Here is a 21,973-nt window from a genome sequence, read left to right on the forward strand (position 1 = left end):
ACAGACAACGACCGAAGTCTAACTTGGAACGGTTCCCTTCCACTTTTCCCAAACACCCCATGAGATATCCCAAGTTCGGTCTGAAACAAAATATTTTGGATAAGCTTCATTTATTTTCCAATTTTTTTAATTACCTTCCCCACAAAAAAAAAATTAAAGAAATTCAAATTTTCTGTTTCCTCGTCACCCCCCCCCCGCCCCCCCCCGATTCTTTCTTTCCAACGCCTTTTCTCTGTTTGGGGTTAATCGCCGCGTTATAAATACCCCAATCTGTCTTCTCTCTTGCTGTCAAGATAATCCCAGAAATTGACATCCCGGAAAAAAAGAAAGATAATCCCATTTTTTGTTCTGGAAAATGGTTGATTTAGATTGGAAAGCAAAGATGGTTTCTTCCGATATTCCGAACAAATCTCCGAAGCTGTCTAACAAGCTCCAAGTGTCGATTCCGACGTCGTTTCGTTTCTCGAATGTTTCGTCTCCGTTTTCCACTTCCGCTTCGGCTTCCTCGGCTACGACTATTATCTTCGGCTACCGGAGCTTAGGAAGTTATGGGAGACGAAGGAGTTTCCGGATTGGCAAAACGAGTCCGTTTTGAAGCCGGCTTTGCACGCTTTGGAGATCACGTTCCGGTTTATTTCGATTGTTTTGTCGGATCCCAGGCCGTATTCGAATCGTCGGAGTGGACGCGTAGGCTCGAGTCGCTCACCACGAGTCAGATCGAACTCATCGCTATGCTTTGCGAGGATGAAACGCGGATAAAACAGCGCGGGTACGGCGCCACATCGTCGATCTGACATCGTCGAATGGAGTTTTAGCTCGCGAGAGCAGCTCCGCCGAGGTGTGGAAGATTCACGGAGAAGCGACGGTGGTGAGCCGGACCAGCGAAGCCAGCTTGTTGCCTCGATTAGCCACGTGGCAGAAATCCGAAGACGTCGCGCAGAAAATCCTCTATTCCATCGAGTGCGAGATGAGGCGGTGTCCGTACACTCTCGGTCTGGGAGAGCCGAACCTTTCCGGCAAACCGAACCTCGACTACGACGCCGTTTGCAGTCCGAACGAACTCCATGCGCTTAAAAAGAGTCCGTACGATCACATCGATAACACACGAGAACGCGACGCTGTACACGACGCATCATATTCTCGAATCGTGGATCCAATCGGCAAAACAGGTACTGAAACGCATCGCTTCGAGGATCGACGCTGAGAGCTTCGAAGCCGCCGCGAGCGACTGTTACCTGATGGAAAAGATCTGGAAGCTTCTGGCGGAAATCGAAGATCTCCACCTCCTGATGGACCCGACGATTTTCCTTCACCTGAAGAGCCAGTTACTGATAAAGTCCGTCAGCGAGACGGAGGCGTTCTGTTTCCGATCGAAGGGGTTGGTCGAAATTACGAGAATGTCCAAGGAGCTGAAACACAAGGTCCCGTTCATCCTCGGCGTCGAGGTGGATCCCAAGGGAGGTCCCAGGATTCAAGAAGCAGCGATGAGATTGTACGCGGAGAAACAGGAGGGTAGTAAGGTCTTTTTGGTACAAGCCCTGCAAGCCATCGAAGGAGCCTTGAAGCGGTTCTTTTACGGGTTCAAGCAAGTCCTGGTGGTAGTGATGGGGAGTTTAGAAGCGAAAGGGAACCGAGCCGTGGCGAGCTCCGACGTGGGTGACTCGTTGAGTCAGATCTTCTTGGAGCCTACTTACTTCCCCAGCCTGGATGCGGCCAAGACTTTTTTGGGCGAGTTTTGGAGCCATGAACATGGTGGGTCTGGATGGACTCCGTGGAGGAAGTGATGACTCTGTGCCGGTTCTTGGTTAAAGAGATAAATTACAGAAAAGAAAAAAGATTAACAAAAAAAAGAGAGAGTAAAGATTAATTATTCTTTTGTAGTATTAAGTGTTTGGGGGTCGATTATTGTTTGTACACTAAAATTTTTGTAAAATGGAAATCCCATGTTTGCCCACTAAATCCTTTCTCTATCAACTTCTTTTAATCCAATTCTCTGCTGAAGCCTGGAACAATGGCAACCAGGAAAAACGTTATGACAGTGACAGGATCCATAGATTGTTGGGTCGCGCATCGCTTTGCTCCATTGCCAACGTTGGCATGTGAAAATTGTCAGCGGACAGGACCCGGTAAACGAACTCCATCAAACTGCTACATGGGATAACAGTTGGAAACAGGATTGTGGAAAACTTTATGATTCTTGGTCCGGATTTGAGCCTGGTTTTCCCCATTTGAGCTGCACGTGAAAGCTAGTGTATGCCATGAACCAGCAAGGATCAGGATATAGGGATACATACATTTAATCTTGTGCTTGAATGCTGGTTTGTTGGGTGGTGGGCAATTCTAGGCATAGTTTTCACTGGCCCAAATTAGAAAAAAAATTAATATTTGATGTGCATAAATTCTATACATTATAATGAATTAAGTTTAGTATTTAACTTAATCGCTCTAATTTGATCAAATTGAATATAAATATAAGAATACAAATGTGTACAAATTTTGATAGATAAAGAAATTTTAATTATGATGAGTTGTTATCATTAGAATAGAATATTTTAAATAATAATTTTTTATAAAATAAATTATTAATTACATAGTTAAACTGTGTATATTACATTAGTGAACGAGGTATATGTATTTATAAACTTAATTCTGTTAATGATCTAACTGTAACTAATTGATAGTATTATTGTATTGTATTATAACTCTAATTAAATAATTAATATATATATATTGACAAATTTGATTTCAATATCATTCAAATATCCAAAGGTTTGGCAAAGGAAGATTTTCTTTCTTGTTTTCTCTTGAATATATGTTTTGATTTTTTTATCTATGTAAATGATAATCATGTCATTTGATAAGGAGCTGTTTAGATCTTTTGTATTCTGTTTTGCTCTTTGGTATCGATTTTATGTTATTGTTTGCTTGCTTGGTGATGAAATTGCTTCAATACCTAATGGAAGAACAGGCTTTGTCTTTGATCAAACCAACTAGTACTTAGCTCATAGAAAAGTGCTGAATTCAAATGCCTCCAGGCTCCTGCCTTTTTTTCCGGGTCTGGATTTGTTTAACTTCAGGACAAGTCTGAGTGAAAGTTCACACTCCTGTGAGTCTAGTTTGACAGCTTCTAGACACCCAAACTGTCCCTTTCTAGGATTTTCCAAGCAAATCTCGAAATTTAGTTTGTCTCCAGGCTCCAGCTTTTTTTCCAGGGTTGGATTGGGTTAACTTCAGGACAAGTTTGAGAGTGCAACTCACGCTCCTGTGAGTCTAGGGTTTTCCAAGCCAATCCCGAATTTAGTTTGTCTCCAGGCCCCTTCTCGTTACTAGAAAACATCCCAAATTTTCCATGGTTTTCACTTGTCAGTCCAATGCATGGCCACCAGCAACGTGTCTCTCTGACAGTTTTTGCCTGTTTACCATTCCCATAACGCCAAGTGTCATAGCCAAAAACCCAAAAACCAGTCTCCAATGCTTGTTGCTGCAATTTTATGGCACATGAATCGGACCTAAACCGCCTAAAGCTAAGCTGATACACCTGATCATCGGATCTTTTTTCACCAAAAGCTAGCCATGGGGCTTTCACCTATCTCAGCAAACAATGTAGTTAAACCACGTGGGTCTAATGCCAACCAAAGAAACGCTCTCGACCTTGGACAACCAGTAGAAAAGGGAAAGAAGAGGTGAAAGAGTTTTTGAATGATTCTTCACTTCACCAGATGTCCCTTTTTTTGGAAAAAAACAACCAAATTTGTTTTAGAATTAAGCAGCTTGTCAGAGCCTTTGCCTCTTTTCAATGTTTGATGTGAACCAAAAGATTTTTAAATTTTTTTAATTTCTTTTCCCTTCCCCCAAGCAAATATCCATATTCTGATAAGCTTTTCAATCTCCATTGTCAACTTTGTTTGATCCTCTGACGGGTAAACCGTTTCTTCTCCATGAAAATTGCTTTGTTTGATGTGAAAGGGATAGTACTGGAGGGAGACTGTGATTTGTTTTTCTTGACTTTTTAACAGCTTTGCTTTTGTTAGGATCTGATTTTTTCCGTTTAGATTTATATCAGATAGAAAACAAAAGTTTTCAACTCTTTGCCACCTTTTCCTTTACACGGGCATCATGGGACTTTTGACCCAAGTTTTCCCTAATGCTTCTTATTTATTAATGGTTTTGCCAGCTTCAACCCTTTCCTTGCTTTAACAGGGTTTCTTTGGTTGTTATCTTCTTTTAGCAGATTGAGACCAGATTAAAGGGTATGGAGCTAAGTTTTGCACCAAAGAGTATGCAGATGTCAATGCTCAAACTCCCCCCAAAACCAGCCTCTTTCATCTCCTCTGTATGGTTTGCAACTCATGGTGGACGCAGCCAACCTTTGGCCTATTGCTTGGTCCATCGTTCGACTCTTTTTAGCTCAAGAAAGTTTAGAGGTCCTAACCTGAAACTTGCTTGCTGTGTAAGATTCAATGATTTCTCCGATGGAGAATCGTCGGAATGGTTTGGAAGAGATTTTCAGCTTTTTTATTATACCAAAGATGAAGAAAACTATGAAGAGGAACCTGCCCCAGCAGTTTATGAAGAAGGTGGTGAGGAGGGCAAAGAGATGGATTTGTCAATGCAGCTTTTACCATCGAAGGTTGAGTTTCTCGAGCCTTATCTGCTTGGAATCACGCCGGAGCCACCTTACTGGCCTGAGAGAGATGAAGTCAGCAGGATCAGCATTGAGCATAAAGCAAACAGTCTTGACATCCCCCTTTCTCTGAGGATCTTAAAGAAGCAAAGATGGAAAGAGGGTTTTGTGGATGCAGGGGAGTATGCATATTGCTCTGTGAAAAATGCTTTTTCTTCACTGGTGTTCATCATTCGAGAGCTACAGAACCACACATGGCAGATAAGAGAGAATCTACAGCCTGAAGATTTGCGGGTGATTCTGACTAAGATGCAAGGAGACTTGAATTCCATGTTTGTGTGGCTGTTCCAACAAGTGTTCTCGAAAACACCCACACTTATGGTCTATTTGATGCTTCTTTTGGCTAATTTCTCTATACATTCCATGGCTACTCAACAACCAAGTACCACTCAAAAGGCTATTGCAGCAACCATGTCTCTTACAGAGGAAGAGAGTGAAGAAACGTCCGGGTGTGGTTCTTCTACTTCACTACAACATACTAGCGGAGAGCCAGGTTTATGGAAGTCAATGGTGGAGGAGGCTGCAAGAATGCAAGGAGGACATCATCAGAAGATAAATTTGCAGTTCAGACCAGATAACCATGAGGAGCTTGTCAAAACAAATATCGTTTACCAGATGTGTATAGCTGAGGAGCCGACTAATCCTCTTCTGGTTGTAAATTATGCCCGGTTTCTTTACCTTGTTGCCCATGACCATGACAGGTAAAATTCCTGGTCCTCTTTATTTGATTTGAGATTGTTTTCAAGCTCTTTTCGTTCTCATGAATTCCTTTATGAATGATAGGACTATAGCTTGAATGCTAGGAATAAGTATATCATTCCTGCATATGCAAAAGAAGTTGTATGTTTAGAAATTGTAGGAGAATACTATGGCCTGATTCACTGGCAATCTAGTTCTTTGCCTACTAGTATAGCAGATTACTAGACTGTCACAGCTCTTGCCGGCTTCAGAAAATGAAAATAGCTTGCTGATATTGTAGCTTCTGGTTCTTTTGGGATTATGCAGGGCAGAGGAGTGGTTCAAACGTGCTATTCAGATCGAACCACCAGACGCAGAGGCATTAGGTCAATACGCTGACTTCTTGTGGAAGGTGAGGAATGACCATTGGGAGGCAGAAGAAAGATACCTGCAAGCAGTTGCAGCTGACCCTGAAAACCCTCACTATGCATCCAAGTATGCCGATTTCCTGTGGAGCACTGGTGCTAAAGATATCTGTTTCCCTCTCAGCTCTCCTCATGACAGCTATGACAAAGTTTCTTAATCTAGTAGAAATAGGATTGATCATAAAAGCAATAAGTTTTCCCCCCTGGAATTTTTGTTCATCTGATCCTTCTGGCATTCGTGTATCCGATCAGACCAATACCGTAAGACATGTCACCTTATTGGCTATCAATGCAGTCAACTAAATATGTAAGAAAGAAACTCCCAAAAGAATTTGTTGCACAAATGTAGATGCATAAATTTGTAATACTATTGGAATATAAACCTGGTATGATATCAAAGGCTTCTGCCAAGAAATTCCTTCTTGTTCTATATAAATATATGGGTTAATGCAGATGGATACGGCGGTAACGCTGAGTTTTACAGTACTGTTCTTGGCCTGTCCAGTCCAGCCATTGTCAGCTTAAACCTCGTAAAAGTAGTATCACACTCCAAAGCTTAACATGGATGAGTTACCACACAATCTTAAAATAATGAGAACTTAAACTGAAATTATTGCTAAAATCTTTAGCTCTAATTTATTGTGATGGATAGCTCAATAAGGATGGTTTCCTCACTAAGTTATCTTCTTGATATCGAAGGACATGGTTCAAGTCAAAGGAAAAGATTAATGGGATGAAATTTAATGTGAATTTTTTGACAAAAAGACTAATGTTTTAATCAAGTTGACAAATACGGTAGGTATTACCGTTGATAAATTTGACAAAATTCACTATATCCATTGAGTCGGAGACATCTTAAACATATAATATAAACAATGTTTTTATCTAATATCAATTTAATTTTCAATTGAAAACCTGTATTTTTGTTTACGAGACTTCAAAATTATTTGTAATTATCTATCTATATCCGAGATTTGCACTAATTAATTAATATGAACAAAGCATCTGTACCTTGAGGGTAATGGCAAGAATCTTGGGTTTGTATGTGCAAAAATTATTAAGATTAGCGACGTGATCTTTCACCATTGACAAGGAAACCCTTTTCCCTCATCCCGTGACTGAGCAAACTTACTTTGTTGCTGGAAAGGGGCAATGTCCCTATAGCCAGATGATTTTTGATGAGATTTTTATTTTCCATGTTAGCTAGCGAAACACAATAATAGGAATGCGAAGAACATCTCATTAGATCTCCAGAACCAGAGACCAAAAAAGGCTTCAAGCAGTAATCTCGAATGGCGACCGCCATCGTTGTTAAGAGTACAAGAAAACCAGGCTCCAAGAGCCGCAGGGCCAAAAAAGCTGTATCCCCAAAACATATAAGCTATTTTCAATATTATACAACTCAAGACAAAAAAAAAGAAAAAAGAGTAGGAATATCTCAACTGCTTACTGTGCTAAAAGAGTGGAAATTTCGAGATCGAAATGCAGTAGAATCTCAGCATCACCAAAGCCAGACATTCCGGCTATCGACAGCCTTCATAGAAGTAGATATTAAGGGCATTCGACCAAACTCAGCGACAAATTTGTTAACACATTGAGTTCTCCTATTACTATGACCTCCCAAGCTGCTAATTCCAGTTGAACCAATCTCAAATATTTTACCTACAATTGGTGCAGAAGAATGTATTTAACATTAGAAGGACGTAGAAGCCTAAAGGGAAATATAGCATGCAAAGCTTGTTCACAATTTTGTTATCATTAAAATTTGGAATCATAGAATGAATTCAATCCAAACCAGTTTGAAGATTAAATTTCTCTCCCCAACAAATGAAGGACAAGTTAGTCAGAGACAACGAAGGATACATAATAAGGTTGCCATATCATCAATGGACATCTAAAGCCTAATGGTTTTAACTCAAGTATCTGGAAGAGAGCACCCAAGAAAGCATCATTTTGAGAGACCAAACAGAACAAACATCATCACTTGCATACGGTTTTAGCATCTCCCTCATAGGACTTCTGATGAGCAATCTACAGTGATGAGCAATCATGGCATGTCTGTAGGTTAAAAAATAGAGTCTAACAGACCATAGTTCTTATTGGCAAACATCATTTTTGTAATGTTCTCCATTTTATCGATTTGCTATTTTGCTTCTTTAAGTAGAAGTAAACTATGACTTGTCTCATGTCAACTCTGTCTCAGCTGGCTATCAGTTAATATCCAGTTTTTTAACAAGGATTGCTACTTCCTTGATGCCTGATGATTAAGTGTTAACTTTCTTTCCTTTCCTCTTTTCAAAGATTTTCATATGCATGCCTCCAATCATTTTCACATACAGAACATGAATGACAAAAGAGAACGAAAAATATATAATAAGTTGAAGACTCCTTTAGATTTACCTTTCACCCATATGGGAGGAGCACCTGTTGCATTTGCAACAAGAAATGACATTGCAATATCTTCACAATTCCTGGTGAATCCAGCAAAGGAGTTAGTATATTAATAAAACATGTAACACGCATAAAATGATGAAAAATTTAAGCAATAGTAGTAAATAAAGAGGGACCTGTTCCTGGTTATGTATTCTTTAATTGATGCAGGCATCTCATCAGTGTAAAGTTTGAGATATTTTTTGTGGAAGAAGGCAGCCTTTGAGAGGATCATACTATATGAACCAGTCCACCAAACAGACCACCATCCACCATATATGTAATTATCCTTGCCTTTCTGCATAAAGATGAACATATGAAGAAGGTCTTTTTAGACTAATTACCATGTTTTATCATCCAGCAGGCTTATGATTGTCAAATTCACGCCAACAAATATGAAGTTTGACACCAGAAATAGGCATATTTCCAATTACATGTCTGAAGTCTGAAGTCTATGACCATGAAACTTACCAAAGGAAAATGATAACAAGAGGCTACAGCAAGGCTGACATTGCAATCAACAGAAAAAATTATTAAAACTAAGAATTTGCAAGACAGCTGCATACCGTTTCATCCACCCAATGCATACGGGGCACATATCCCACCATTGTATCTGGGGCACTTTGCCAAACAGTGAAAGCAAATTCTACTGAAGAGCAAGGAAATATAACATCATCATCAATCGAAAAAACAGCATCCGTCTTCAAATCCTTAATTTCTTTAAATCTGTTGTTCAAGCTATCTTCCTTATTGATATCAAATACCAACTCAACTCGGCGACCATTTCTTGTGTTCAACTGTACCACATGGTTAAGAAATCTTTTAAGAGAATCCGATGGCGGATCAGGCTCACTCCACACAATATGTATAGACTCGAGCCTAGGACATGACGCATAGTGAGAAATGGACTTCTTCAAGAGATCATATCTTTTCCAAGTGTTCATTACAATTGCATATCTTCCCCTGTACAACAAAAATAAAAAATCCAGCAATGAACATCACCACTTTATCATCAAATTTCATTTGCATCAAACTGAATTCAGTAGATTTCAATTTTCTATTTGAATATCAATCATCTCTAGATATTTTTAGTAACATTTTTAAGCTCATATTGATTTAATTTGAGACCCTAAATATTTTCTTTAAAAATTTTAAAGATGTTAACTTTCCTAAACATAAACCTTCTAGCCATATTTCAATGTACTATCTAAACGTAATGAACACTCAACAAAGTTCAAAGCTTTAGAATTTTTACTTGAATACCAATCATTTCTCAATGTCTTACTAGAATTTTAGCTGAAAACTGGTTTAGTCTCAGATCCTAATTGTTCTTATAGTTTAAAAATGTTAACTTCCATAAATAAAAATCTTTTAACGAAGCTTTTATTAATTAACGAAACTATCTGCAAATCTAATCAGATTTGAATTACAGTCCTAATTTAGATATTAAGTTTATTAAGTTTTCAAAGAATCCAGCTTTATTTAACCTTGGAAACTACTCAACGAATTTTAATGGAAGATTCCCTGATTTATCTAATCTAGACTTATAAGTGAAAGTTCAGGGGAGATTAGTTGCGAAACGTACCGTGGAGAAGATGAGCTGTGGAGCGAATCACCGTCACCGGTCCATCCCATAAAGGAAGAACTGTCGCGGTTACGGTTCGAGACCGCGAGTAGAGTTAACGCGACGCAACCGCAGAGAAGGATCCTGATCTTCACCGATCCAAGCGTCGCGATCCCAACTTGACGTAACTTGAAAACCGTTCGACGGTTAACCGGTAAGCTGCCTCTCATCACCCTCTCTCTCTCTCTCTTTCTATCACACACTCTTTTCCTTTTCTCTTACTACAAGAAAGAAAAAAAAAAAGGACCGACTCGGTCCGAACTCGGGAGGTGTGACTCTGGAATGGAACCCGAGTCACGAAACGGACCCTTTCATGCGGTTACTATATAATTGTTATATATTTTTTTTGGTTCCGGTGCCGTGACGTGGAGGTACGGTTTTCGCCAGGTGGAGGACGGAAGGCGGAAATGATAGACTGTGGTGAAGTGTAGAAGGTTAAGGAAGTAGATGCCCATAGAAGGATTTAAGGTGAACACGTGGAGGCAGACTATTGGCTCAAATCAGTGAAATTTACAGTTTTTATTCTTTTATCTATATTTTATTTTGGTCAATTTTTTCTTTTTCATTTTTTTCATATTTTTTTATTTTAATTTGGTTTCATGAGTAAGAATATTAGAGGATTATTAGGTTCTTTTCCACTATTTTTATTTCGAGAAAAATAAAATTCAAATTCAATTTTTTAGTAAAAAGTACACGCATTTATTATTTAGTCAAATGATTTGATATAATTATTATTAAATAATAATATTCATATGATATTAAATAAAAAAATTATAGATTATTATATAAAAATAAATTAAAATATTATCAGTACGGACTTTTTAAAAGTCAAATTTTTAACAAAAAGTACACGCTTTTGAAGGTAGACGACAATATTTTTTAATTTTTAATTTTTTTATTATTATATTATAAAATTGAAAATATATAATATAATTATATTTTAATTACTATTTTATCTGTCACTGTTAGGAGTTACTGTTGAGACAATTTATAAAAGTCATAAAAATTGACTTAATGAATTGGACCACTGAATGTGACATGACAGCATGCGCCAAGAAATTCTATATATTTAAGAGAAAAAAAATATTTGAAAATTGGCCAGGCAAAAGGTGGGACCATCTCTGAACACCTGGAGGAGAGTTACTTGCTTGGAAGAATTAATCAATTCCTGCTGGAGAAGACATTTTTGCTGATTTTTCTCTTTTTGGATGCGAAATCTTGTTCTTATCTTGGGTTTGGCAAATGGTTAAATCTGCTAATTCCAGGCCTTGTTTATTGACCCATTTTAAGAGATATTGGGCCTCAAAGACTATGCCCAAAATCAAAATTGGGCTTTCTAGTTCTAATATCACGATTGGATTTGAAATTAAAGATTTTTCTTCACTTATTGAAGTGAAAATATTGACTCAGTGTCAAATATTATCCAATTCTTCATTAACATGAGATTCCTTGTGAGACATAACAGGATCGAGATAGACTCAGATCAAGGTGAATCCCTTTTCCTACCATAGGTGAATGATAAAATGAGTCTCGGACCTAACGGACATGTCTAATCTTCATTATTTATGATAAAATTCTCATATACCAGTCAAATTGTTTGAACAAATTCAATGACCTTGTAATTTGCTTGTAAAAATACTTCATTTCTTTAACATCTTTGGGTTCATAATTATTCTCACAAGACTTCATTGAAAAGCAAATACAGAAGACTTTTGTAAGCCTATTGATTACTAAATTTTGTGCTGGGATTAGGTGAGCAGCAGCAATTTTGTGAGGCTAAATGATATGGGCAGGCCAACAAATAAGCTGTGGCCTTAAATCAACAGGCGGTTTGGGGAGGTTTGGATAATCTTATCCTTACACATATTTTAAACAAAATGCAAAAGCGACCATTATATGCTTAATTGTTAAATTTATGTATTAGGTATGAAATCATTACCCTTCTGGACACCTAAGCCACCTCCAATATCTTTTTTATATATGGTTTATGTGTGGTTCATCTCTTTTACTATATGATTGTTTCCTTTTTTTTTTTTTAATTTTATGTTTGGAATAGTAGCACTCTTAATAGATTAACATAAATTACATTTGTTTTCAATTAAATATAACTCTATAGCCGGTTGTCTAGTGTATATATACATGTAATGATCATTGAGTCAAATGTTTAAACTTGAAAAGAAAGAATTTAGAAATTACGATATTTAAATATCCAAATTAACTAGTAAAGTAAATAAAGGGGATCTTCTGTAAGAATAAATGGTATTATTTGGAGAGAATTTAAAGTACATGTCTATTGCATATATACATCTACTGATCATTGAGTCAAATTTTTAGATAAAAAAAATTAAAATTACGATATTTGAATGTCCAAGATAAATAAAGGGTTTCTTCTGTTAAGAATGGATGGAGCCATTTTGGGGAGAATTGGGATGCTTGGTTTGGGACAACCAGTAGAAGTTAAACTAAATGTAAGACACCATGGAGCTTCAACTTGAAGATTGACCACAACTTTTCTTTTTGTTGAAATCTCTCATAATGTTCCAGGACCTTGCAACGCAAGGGAGTCCCCCCCCCCAACTCCATGATTGTGCTGGAAATCAACCTTGGTGCTATTTTCTTTATGATGACAACCCCAAAATGCTTGATCAAGACCTCCAAAAGCATGCCCAAAGGCCCCCCCTTGCCACAAATTTTGAGCCTGGAATCACTCACCCTAAAGCTTGGCCAAGGGATATGGGGCCCATTGCATGTTTACCAGACAAAAAACTATTTCCTAAATTTATGCATGATATGATGTCTTTAACCTAAAGCTTTTGCCAGCATAAAATTAATGATAAAGCTAGAAAGATTCTGAATTGATTACAATGTTATTACATTACAATTATTTTTTGTTATCCATACATCACAGGGGAGAATTAAATATAAAAGAGATTAGCCGACTGGTTTTAATATAATCAAAATTCCTTGGGTCCATTATTATCTTCCAAAAAGAACTTGGCTGGATGACAGTTTCTTTTCTGCATTTTCTTTGCACTTTTAGGGGATAATCATTGGTTCACATAAACCCAAGTCCAGATTAAAGAAATGATCAATAATCTTGGAAGAAATACCAGAATAGAGAAAAGGGTTATGAACTAACCACATGCTTTCTCTATTCGGACAAGCAATGACAGAAAAGAAAAAACCTGATGAGTACATGATGAAAATGAGAAGCTCTCCAAGCCTCTAACTCAGATAAATTTAACCTAGTGGAAATGGGAGACTATTGCATGTTTTTATTGATGGATGATATACATATATAACACAATGAAAATGGCATAATTCAAAGCCCTGGAGCATCTTGAAAGGCTCAGATGCTTGCCTATCAGTACCAAAACAACAAATCTTAATCAGTTAATCCCCATTTGGTAATCAACCCTCTGCAGAAACTACTAGCACCCACTAGTAAAAAGAGAAAGAGAAATGACATTTTGCTGCTAATCCTACTCAGGACAACTTATTCTTCCTCTAATGATGTATGACTTTAGTGGAGTAAACTCTACTCCAACACTGCTGTGGATAGGTTTTAACACTGTACAAGAAGCTTACGTGTTACTCCTTCACACCGCCCCATGTGGCGGAAATTTATAGCCATGTTTTCCAAGTACAAGACCGCGAGCTAAACATGGTCTTTTAAGTTTTTTCAACCCAGCTGAAAATTTGGTCCTAGGTTCATTGGAACTTGCTGGAAACAACATTGGCTACTACTTTAGGCCTCTGTGAGTTTGGATCCTATCCTTGTCAAGTTCTGCATTAATTGTCATTAGAAAATGACGTTTCTTCTTTTACCTGCATGCCCTGGTAACTGGTAAGTCTGCAGTAAAGAAGAAAAAGGACTATGATGCTGTTAAATTGACAGCAAGTGAACTTATGTCGACGATTTTTAACAGCTCAAAGTTACTTCAATTCAGTCAGGATTTCAGTTTTGACTAGCTTTAACCATTGGAAAATACACAGAACACTTAACAATAATAATCAATCAATCCCTGGGTTTGACAAATAGTGGCAATGGGGCGGTGGGTTGATGATCGTCAGCTCATATATTTGTGTGGCCAAAATTGAGCCAACAAGTGTTGTAGCGGCACCACATTGTCGTTTGTAGCAATAACATTCCAATGAGTGTTCATGGGATTTTCCATAAACCCCAAAGAAAATGCAGAAAACGATTGGTCGGTCAGAAATAAGCAAAATAAATAAATAATTTATATAATTATTGCTTAGCATTTCTCATCCAACTTGGCCTATAAAAAACACCCCACCAAGCTCGTACACCCCACTAGCACAGAAAAACGGGCGGTTTTCTTCGTTGGCTTTTACAAGTGTTGCGCTAGGAGTCTGATTGTAAAGAGCAAAGGAAGAAGGAAAATGGAGGGCAAAGAAGAGGATGTTAGATTGGGAGCCAACAAGTTCTCAGAGAGGCAGCCGATTGGGACTGCAGCTCAGAGCCAAGATGAGGGGAAGGACTACACTGAAACCACCACGCGGCTCCACTTTTTGAGCCCGGAGAGTTGACCTCTTGGTCTTTTACAGAGCTGGGATTGCAGAGTTCGTGGCTACTTCCTCTCGTATATCACCTTTTGACTGTCATGGAGTGTGTTAAGGAGAAAACTAAGTGCCCAACTGTTGGGATTTGCGATCGTTGGGCCTTTGGTGGCATGATCTTGCTCTTGTTTACTGCACTGCTGGATTCCAGGTATATTCCTCTCTCTCTCTCTCTCCTCTTGTTTTTCCTTTTGGGTTCTTCTAAAACTGATAAAAAATAAAAACTTTGCGTAAATACTGGATATCGTTGTGAATTTTGGTGATGGTGGTGGATAGGTGGTCACATCAACCCGGCGGTGACATTCGGGCTGTTCTTGGCGAGGAAACTGTCCTTGACAAGGGCAATTTTCTACATGGTGATGCAGTGCTTGGGAGCCATCTGCGGTGCTGGTGTGGTGAAGGGATTCATGGGAAAGCGAAGGTACGGTGCTTTGAATGGTGGAGCCAACTTCGTCGCACATGGCTACACCAAGGGAGATGGCCTTGGTGCTGAGATTGTCGGTACCTTTATCCTTGTATACACCGTCTTCTCAGCCACCGATGCCAAGCGCAGTGCCAGAGACTCTCACGTCCCTGTAAGTATTCTCGCTCTCGCTTCCCAACAAGCATGTGCTTACAAATACATACATGTCACATGCAACTTCCACGTCCATCATCAAATTGATCATTAAATTTGAATAAATTAGATTGGATATGTTCCCAAGCGAAGATGAAGCTTTGCATATGGTATTAAACGGGGTGAACTGTGTTTTGGTAGATCTTGGCACCCTTGCCAATTGGGTTCGCAGTGTTCTTGGCATTGGCCACCATCCCAATAACAGGAACTGGCATCAACCCAGCTCGCAGTCTTGGTGCAGCCATCATTTTCAACAAGGAAAGGGGCTGGAATGACCATGTAAGCCTCTTAAGTTTCCTCACTTTCCACTATTGTTTTCCCACCCTTGCTCACTATGGTTTGATGCTTATCTACTTTTGCTTTGGTCTGTATGCAGTGGTGGCGGCCATTCATTGGGGAACACTGGCAGCTCTCTACCACCAAGTTGTGATCAGAGCCATGCCTTTCAAATCAAAGTGATCAAGCCAACGGCATGATTGTGATTATCATATTTATGGCCCTTCATGTCATAATCTCAAGATAAAAAAAAGAAAAAGAAAAATCCCACCACCTTTAAGTTTGTTCCATTTTTCTTTTGTTTGCATGCCTGTGAATCTGTATGTAAGAAATGTAATGTGCTTCAAGGGGATCCTTCTTGCTTTTACCCTTTTCTTTTTTTGTGTATAAATAAGGTTGTCTTGCTGCCGAGCCCAAGGTCTCTCAAAGTAAGTGGGCATTTGTATCTGTATGTCTGTGATTTGTGAAATGTCATTTTCATAATAACACCGACCAATACCTACTCCATGGCTTCCGTGTTCTAAATTATGTCATTGCCTTGGGGCTGATGCGTCTCTTTCTGATATTAAATTTCTTCTGTGATGATGAGGTTTGATACTGATATCATAACCATCAAGATAAGGAAGAAAGCTCTAGCAGAACATATAAAAGTAAAAACAGTCACTAATTTCTACGATGTTTGCCATCAATTGTCATATAATAATGAATCTTATCACTTCACACAAGTGAAAACAATATTTTGGTCTCAATTCCAGATAAGATGGTCTGAGGTATTGCAGTAAACCATTGTTGTAGAAGGAATGTTATGCCTGTGGCCCTTTTGGTTATAGTTTCTGCAGTGATGGTCACAAAACTAAATTCACTAACCGGAGAGAGCTTCATGTCTTCAACCCTTGGTTTTTTTAAGTTCTCTTTTCAGTTTTTGCGTATACTTCAACTGAATCTTTTTGCTTGCTTGGTGCAACTGGCAAAGCATATGCCAAAGTTTGGTTTTAGGTACTGCTAGGCACAAAACTAGATGCTACCTAACCAGATTGTCCCAAGTCTCAACAGTTTCCACTTGGCTAGGAGCTATTGTTTTCTGTAGTCTTGTCTTTATAGTCTAATTAACAACTCATTTTGAATAATAATAACCACTCAAAACTAACTTAAAAGAGAAGGATACCAGTGCCTATGTCATAGATGTGCCTAATCAAAAGATGTAGATAAGGTTAGCTGACATATACTGCAAAATGAAATGTCATCAGTTTGATCTTTTTTTGCCGATTAATCTTTTCTTTTTTTTTTTCTCCCACAGTCTTAGGTCAGAATTCTTTCTTTTTCAGCGCAACAACAATTCTGACACCCTTGGTTGATTGTTTTCCCTGCTTGAAATCTTCAACTAGACCTTATCACACAGCTTGTCAGTAGCATCTTCTCCAAACTGCTGTGAAACCATGGAGTCTGTCAAGTCTCTGATGCTTTAAGCTTGTGACTCTGGGCCAGGCCACACATTTGATCTCCAATCTCTGATGCAGTTGTGTCTATAAACTCTGTTGTCAAAGATCCCTCTTATCCACCAAAGATTGAAAAAGTCTAATTTCTCTTCATCAATGATTCCCTGTGGACCAACAATGAATGCAGTCTTAATTAAGTAAAGAATCAAAAGTTGACTAATTTAACTTATAAATTTTCCTTTTCATTTAATGAAGATGTGGGGTTCTTTTAATAGGGGGAGGCAGTAAGTTGGGTATCTCTAGTTAGAAACATAACCATTAAATGAAGAAATAGGTGATGGGGTTTCACCTGTGTGAAAACCATGTAGGATATGGCCTCTGCTAGAACTTCCCATGTGTAGAACCTTGTGGGGATCTGCAGATTACCGTCCTTGAATTATCAAGACAGTACCGCAGGCAGGTAGCAGCTCCAGCTTCTTTGCTTCTTTGTTCATGAAGAGCATTTCCTTCTCCTCCATCGGCATTTTTCTTTACTGGAATCTGAATAATGATTTATATACCAGGAATTGTTGAAATGTTTTAAGTAGTTGAACGATTTCATAATTATAAATTCCTTTACAAAACTACCAGCCCTGCGGTAGTGAGAAAGTAACACAAAACAGGGGACAAGAAACCATAAAAGCTGTTACATGTGAAAGAAAAAAGAACCCAGAGCAATAAATCCCAGGTTGCTAATGGGATCAACCTCCTAAAACATTACAAAGACTCCCATTGGAAACAAAAAGGACAAGGAGTCAAATAGACTCATCCCACCACAACCCGGTTATTCTGTACAAAAGCAATATGACCAGCAGCAGCCTTAACACTCAAAATCACACAGTTACCAAGCTTCAAGTGCAACAAAAAAATCCCAGAAAAAACAAAGCAAGAACACACCAAAGACTTAAAGTCAAGACCAATTCTGGGTGTCGAGCCATTCCCATACCAAGAATCGAGAAGCTACAACAGCAGCAGACCAACCACTCAAACTGCAACAACAAAAAGATGACCTCCAAGCTCACACACATGTACCAGAAACTGCCTGCGCCACAACCACATTGAAGAACAAGCAACAATGTACAAACTCCACGAACAGGCAAAAGAAAGCTTGGAACAACCCAGCAACAGCAATAATATAGACGTTCGAAGCTTTAAACAGCACTAAGAAACTTAGACATTGCCGCATTGCCATAGAGAATTAGACTTGAACATTGACAGAACATGAGGAAAGGGCAAGACCAGAAAGAGATTGAAACACAGAACCAAACATAAAAATCAGACTCCAAGAACACCCAGCAGCAATAATAGCAACAAATCAGCAGAAAAAACACCATCGGAACACATGAAGCATTCATCAAGTATTGGAGGATTTTTTATTTTAAGATTTATTCTTTTATATAATCTTTCCTTGTTAATTTTTTTTTTACTTACACTCCAAAGAAATATAAGATTAAAAAACTTTTTTTTATATTATTTATTTTATTTGCACTTTCTTTTATAATATTTATTTTATTTGCACTTCAAGCAAGCTATGTATACTTGCCCTCAAAGTAAGCCATGTATATATATATGCATGTCTTCATCTTGCTAATGAAAATTAAGATTTTTTTAACTCAATTCTTTAGAGTCATTTTATTTTTCATGGTATCAAAATTGATTACGAAACCTTGATTTTTTTAAATAGCAAGAGATGATGTGAATAATGACAAACGCTAGAGTACTGAAGAATTGGTGGTGACTGCGAGTGCTAATCAAACCAAGGTCATTGAAACCACTTTTCTATTCTACTTGCATTCGTCTGATCATCTAGGTCTAATTTGTGTGACGCACCCGCTCAGTGAAAGTAAAGATAATTATTTCACGTAGAGGCTTAGCTTTATAAATGCCCTCTATTCCAAAAACAAAGTACGTTTTGTAGATGGAATGATAGAAAAACCAAATGCTGATTCTCTGGCTTTACAGCCATGGATACAATGTAATGCAGTGGTTATTTCATGGCTTACAAATGCACTGACTAAAGAGCTTCAAGGTAGTGCTGGTCATGTTGAAACTGTAAGAGAAATATAGGTAGATTTGGAAGAAAGATTTACTCAAGGAATTGTGCTGAAAGTCTATGAGTTGATGCATACCATAACTCTTTTACAACAAGAGAAATCCTCAATCTCATGCTACTATGGTAAATTAAAAATCATTTAGGGTGAGTTACAGGGTCTCAATTCAGTCCCGTCATGCAAATGTGTATGTACCTGTGGTGCGGCGAAAAGGATGCAATCTATGCATGAGGAAGAAAAGGTTTTTGATTTTTTTTTATGGGACTTGATGAAGTATATTCAACTGTGCGATCACAAATATTGAGTGTTGACCCATTGCCAAATCTTGAAAGAGCTTACATTATTGCAGGACAGGAAGAAAAGCAACGTTTGGTTGCTATAACTCGTACATTAATCATTGAAGCTATTGCCTTGTTGACTAAAGAAAATGATTTGTGACAAAAGAAAAATGATGATGGGTGTCGTAATCGATTTCTATCCTATATCTATTGTGGGAAGACAAACCATAACAAAGAATATTGCTTCAAAGTGATTGGTTATCCAGATTGGCGCAAATATGGAAGAGGAGCGGCAAACAAACTAATAGTGATCAATTGCATTCTCGAGGAAATCAATTGGATGGCAGCGTAACAACAAGCATGTCTTCAGGAGCTGTTTGTACCGCCATTGTGGATGTAGTTGATCGCCTATCCCAAGTTTGACTTCTGAGCAACATCAACAACTACTAACTTTACTAGGTAGTGATGGAGCATCAATGGGTAACCCAGCTACAAACATGGCAACCTCCAATTTTTTCGGTAAGAGAAACGATGAATGGGTTGTAGATATAGGAGTCACAAATCATATAATCCATAATATAAACTCTTTATCAAATGTGGTATCTCAACTCGATATACCACCAGTACAAATCTTTAACAATGAAACAATAGAGTTTCATGATTTGGGCCAAGTTGCTCTTGGAAAAAGATTAATCCTTGAATGAGTCCTTAGGGTCTCGGATTCTTGTTTCAATTTATTGTCTGTTAGTAAATTGACATATGATTTATATTGTACGGTAACCTTTTGGTTGGATTTTTTTGTGATTCAGGACTTACCCTTGAGGCAGCCGATTAGAGGGGTAGAGAGTGGAATGGTCTTTATTACTTGGAGTCGATGAGATAGGAGAGAGCATTGATAGCCAACGATTAGGTTAATGCAAGTTTATGGCATCGACGTTTGAGGCATCTACTAGTAAATCACATTCCTTTGGTTCTTAATTTATTTATTTCTTTGATTGCAAGAAGACTTTATTTTATGATGCTTGTTGTAAAGCAAAGCAAACACGATTATATTTTTCCATCAGTACAAATAAGACTATGTATGCCTTTGACTTAGTACACTATGATATTTGGGGCCCATACAAAACAAAATTATTTTCTGGATCTCACTATTTTTTAACCACAGTGGATGATTTCAGTCGAGAAACATGGGTCTTCCTCATAAAATACAAGTTAGATACCAGAATGTATCTATTGCAATTTTTTAATTGGGTTGACACACAATTTAACTTGCAAGTTAAAATTCTACGTGTAGATAATGGCTTAGAATTTATTCATGATGATTTAATGACTTATTATTTGATCATGGCATGGAACGTCAATTTAATTGTACAGAGACACCCCAACAAAATGGAGTTGTTGAGTGAAAGTATAAGCATCTTTTAAAAGTTGCACGAGCATTAAGATTTCAAGCTCATCTTTCTATTTTGTTTTAGGGTGAATGTATTCTTACTACTGCATACTTGATCAACCGCATGCCATTCATTGTTTTACAAAATAAAACTCCATATGAGGTTTTACAAGAAAAAAATCCCATATATGATCATTTGAAAAGCTTTGGATGTGTTTGTTATGAGCATATAAATAACAAGCCACATGACAAGTTTGCTCCACGTGTTAAACCAGATGTTTTTGTTGGGTATCCTAGTGGGCAAAAGGGATACAAAATTTATGATCTTAAAAGTAAGAAGATTTATGTTTTTCGGGATGTTAATTATTTGGAAGACATTTTTCCATTTGCAGATTCCTCAATAGCCAAATTTGTACAGTCAATTGATTTGGGTTGGACTACTAAATTGGATAGTCCATTCAACCATGTAGTGCCCAATGTCACTGAACTTGGGCTTGACGAGTCATCTACAAGCGTCAACCCAACTACAAGCATAATTGGACCCGCGTCTCATAACCATGGGCTTGCAATAGACGAGCCCACGTCGCAAGCTGTTGCACATGAGTCTACTCCAACTTGGTCCACCTTATTCACCAACTTACATGAGTCCTTTTCACTTGCCAGTGCTGGGTTAGAGTCAATTAGAACTGATTTGTCAATCACAACAACTTCTTCATCTGACCCAAATGGTTCTAACTTTATTAATGAGTCTAAAAATATTATTTTAAAAACTCTTCTTATTTCAAACAAATGTCAATAACAAGTTTTACGCTCCTTATCTGATTATGATTATATTTTACCCCTCTTTCGCTCCTCCAAGCATCACGCCGCTCCTATCTCCTCTTTCGGCTAACTCATTGGTATATCCTCTTACACAATTTCTTACTTTAAATTTTCTCTCAGTCACACTACATTTTTAGCGGCCATCTCATCCATCAATGAGTTGAGATCATTTTTTCAAGCAGTCAACCATGCACATTGGAGGGAAGCTATGGTGAAGGAAATTTTCGTTTTGGAGGCAGATCATACTTGGACTTTGGAACTCTTACCCCCTAATAGACGGGCTATTGATTCAAAATGGGTTTACAAAGTCAAATATCGACTAGATGGAAATATTGAGTGCTATTAGGCTTGACTTTTTACTAATAGCATGTTTGGTTGGTGGAATGGCTAAGCCATTCCCCCTTTATTCTTAAAGAATTTTAATTCCTTTATTTGGTTGAGAAATAGTCCAAGGAATAGCCATTCCATAAGAATGACTGTTCTTCAAAATCCTCCAAAACTAAGGAATAGCTAATACCATCCTTCCCCATGGTATTAGCTATTCCATAATTTGAGGAATAAACTCAAAAAATTATAAAAACCAAAATGTCCTTTACAAGTTTGAAAAATTACAACTCTATTTATATAAAATATTATTTTTTCT

The 21,973-nt window shown here is 37.9% G+C and overlaps 3 protein-coding genes and 1 pseudogene across 5 annotated transcripts; 3 read left to right on the forward strand and 1 right to left on the reverse strand.

The window, feature by feature from the left end:
- Positions 1–272: 272 nt before the first annotated feature.
- Positions 273–1,959, forward strand: LOC110425428 (nematode resistance protein-like HSPRO2). The gene is given in 5 exon segments (XM_021440342.2): positions 273–506; positions 509–673; positions 676–744; positions 747–1,102; positions 1,104–1,959. Coding segments are annotated over 5 exon segments (1,422 nt in total). The 5' UTR covers positions 273–355; the 3' UTR covers positions 1,785–1,959.
- Positions 1,960–2,916: 957 nt separating this feature from the next.
- LOC110425164 (uncharacterized) lies at positions 2,917–6,886 on the forward strand. 2 transcript variants are annotated; one of them, XM_021439985.2, is made up of 3 exons: positions 3,898–3,920; positions 4,232–5,385; positions 5,690–6,886. In XM_021439985.2, exons 2-3 carry the CDS (start codon positions 4,253–4,255, stop codon positions 5,943–5,945), a joined length of 1,389 nt encoding a protein of 462 aa, XP_021295660.1. In that variant the 5' UTR covers positions 3,898–3,920; positions 4,232–4,252; the 3' UTR covers positions 5,946–6,886. The 2 variants fall into 2 exon arrangements, with proteins under 2 accessions (XP_021295658.1, XP_021295660.1); XM_021439983.2 differs by having other exon boundaries at positions 2,917–5,385.
- Positions 6,887–7,004: 118 nt separating this feature from the next.
- On the reverse strand, positions 7,005–10,168 carry EPC1 (Nucleotide-diphospho-sugar transferases superfamily protein). Of its 2 annotated transcripts, XR_002445989.2 has the most exons (6): positions 9,803–10,168; positions 8,784–9,180; positions 8,355–8,515; positions 8,188–8,258; positions 7,238–7,449; positions 7,005–7,146 (listed from the first exon to the last, which is right to left on the reverse strand). XR_002445989.2 is itself a non-coding variant. In XM_021439986.2 (5 exons), the coding sequence occupies exons 1-5, from the start codon at positions 10,009–10,011 to the stop codon at positions 7,289–7,291; spliced, it is 999 nt and encodes a 332-aa protein (XP_021295661.1). In that variant the 5' UTR covers positions 10,012–10,167; the 3' UTR covers positions 7,005–7,288. The 2 variants fall into 2 exon arrangements, 1 of the variants encoding a protein (XP_021295661.1); XM_021439986.2 differs by having other exon boundaries at positions 7,005–7,449; positions 9,803–10,167.
- Positions 10,169–14,125: 3,957 nt separating this feature from the next.
- Positions 14,126–15,587, forward strand: LOC110425449 (putative aquaporin PIP-type 7a; annotated as a pseudogene).
- Positions 15,588–21,973: the final 6,386 nt, after the last annotated feature.

The sequence above is a fragment of the Theobroma umbraticum genome, unplaced genomic scaffold, assembly GCF_002168275.2.
Source record: "Theobroma umbraticum cultivar Fairchild unplaced genomic scaffold, ASM216827v3 scaffold_81.0, whole genome shotgun sequence".
In the NCBI taxonomy this organism is placed as follows: Eukaryota; Viridiplantae; Streptophyta; class Magnoliopsida; order Malvales; family Malvaceae; genus Theobroma; species Theobroma umbraticum.

Coding starts and splice junctions, on each gene's coding strand:
- LOC110425164 (XM_021439983.2), top strand. CDS start 4,253: ATGGAGCTAAGTTTTGCACCAAAGAGTATGCAGATGTCAATGCTCAAA. Junction 5,386..5,689: donor GTTGCCCATGACCATGACAG/GTAAAATTCCTG, acceptor GGGATTATGCAG/GGCAGAGGAGTGGTTCAAAC.
- EPC1 (XM_021439986.2), bottom strand. CDS start 10,011: ATGAGAGGCAGCTTACCGGTTAACCGTCGAACGGTTTTCAAGTTACGT. Junction 8,516..8,783: donor TGCATTGGGTGGATGAAACG/GTATGCAGCTGT, acceptor ATCTTTATGCAG/AAAGGCAAGGATAATTACAT. Junction 7,450..8,187: donor TCCTCCCATATGGGTGAAAG/GTAAATCTAAAG, acceptor CACCAATTGTAG/GTAAAATATTTGAGATTGGT.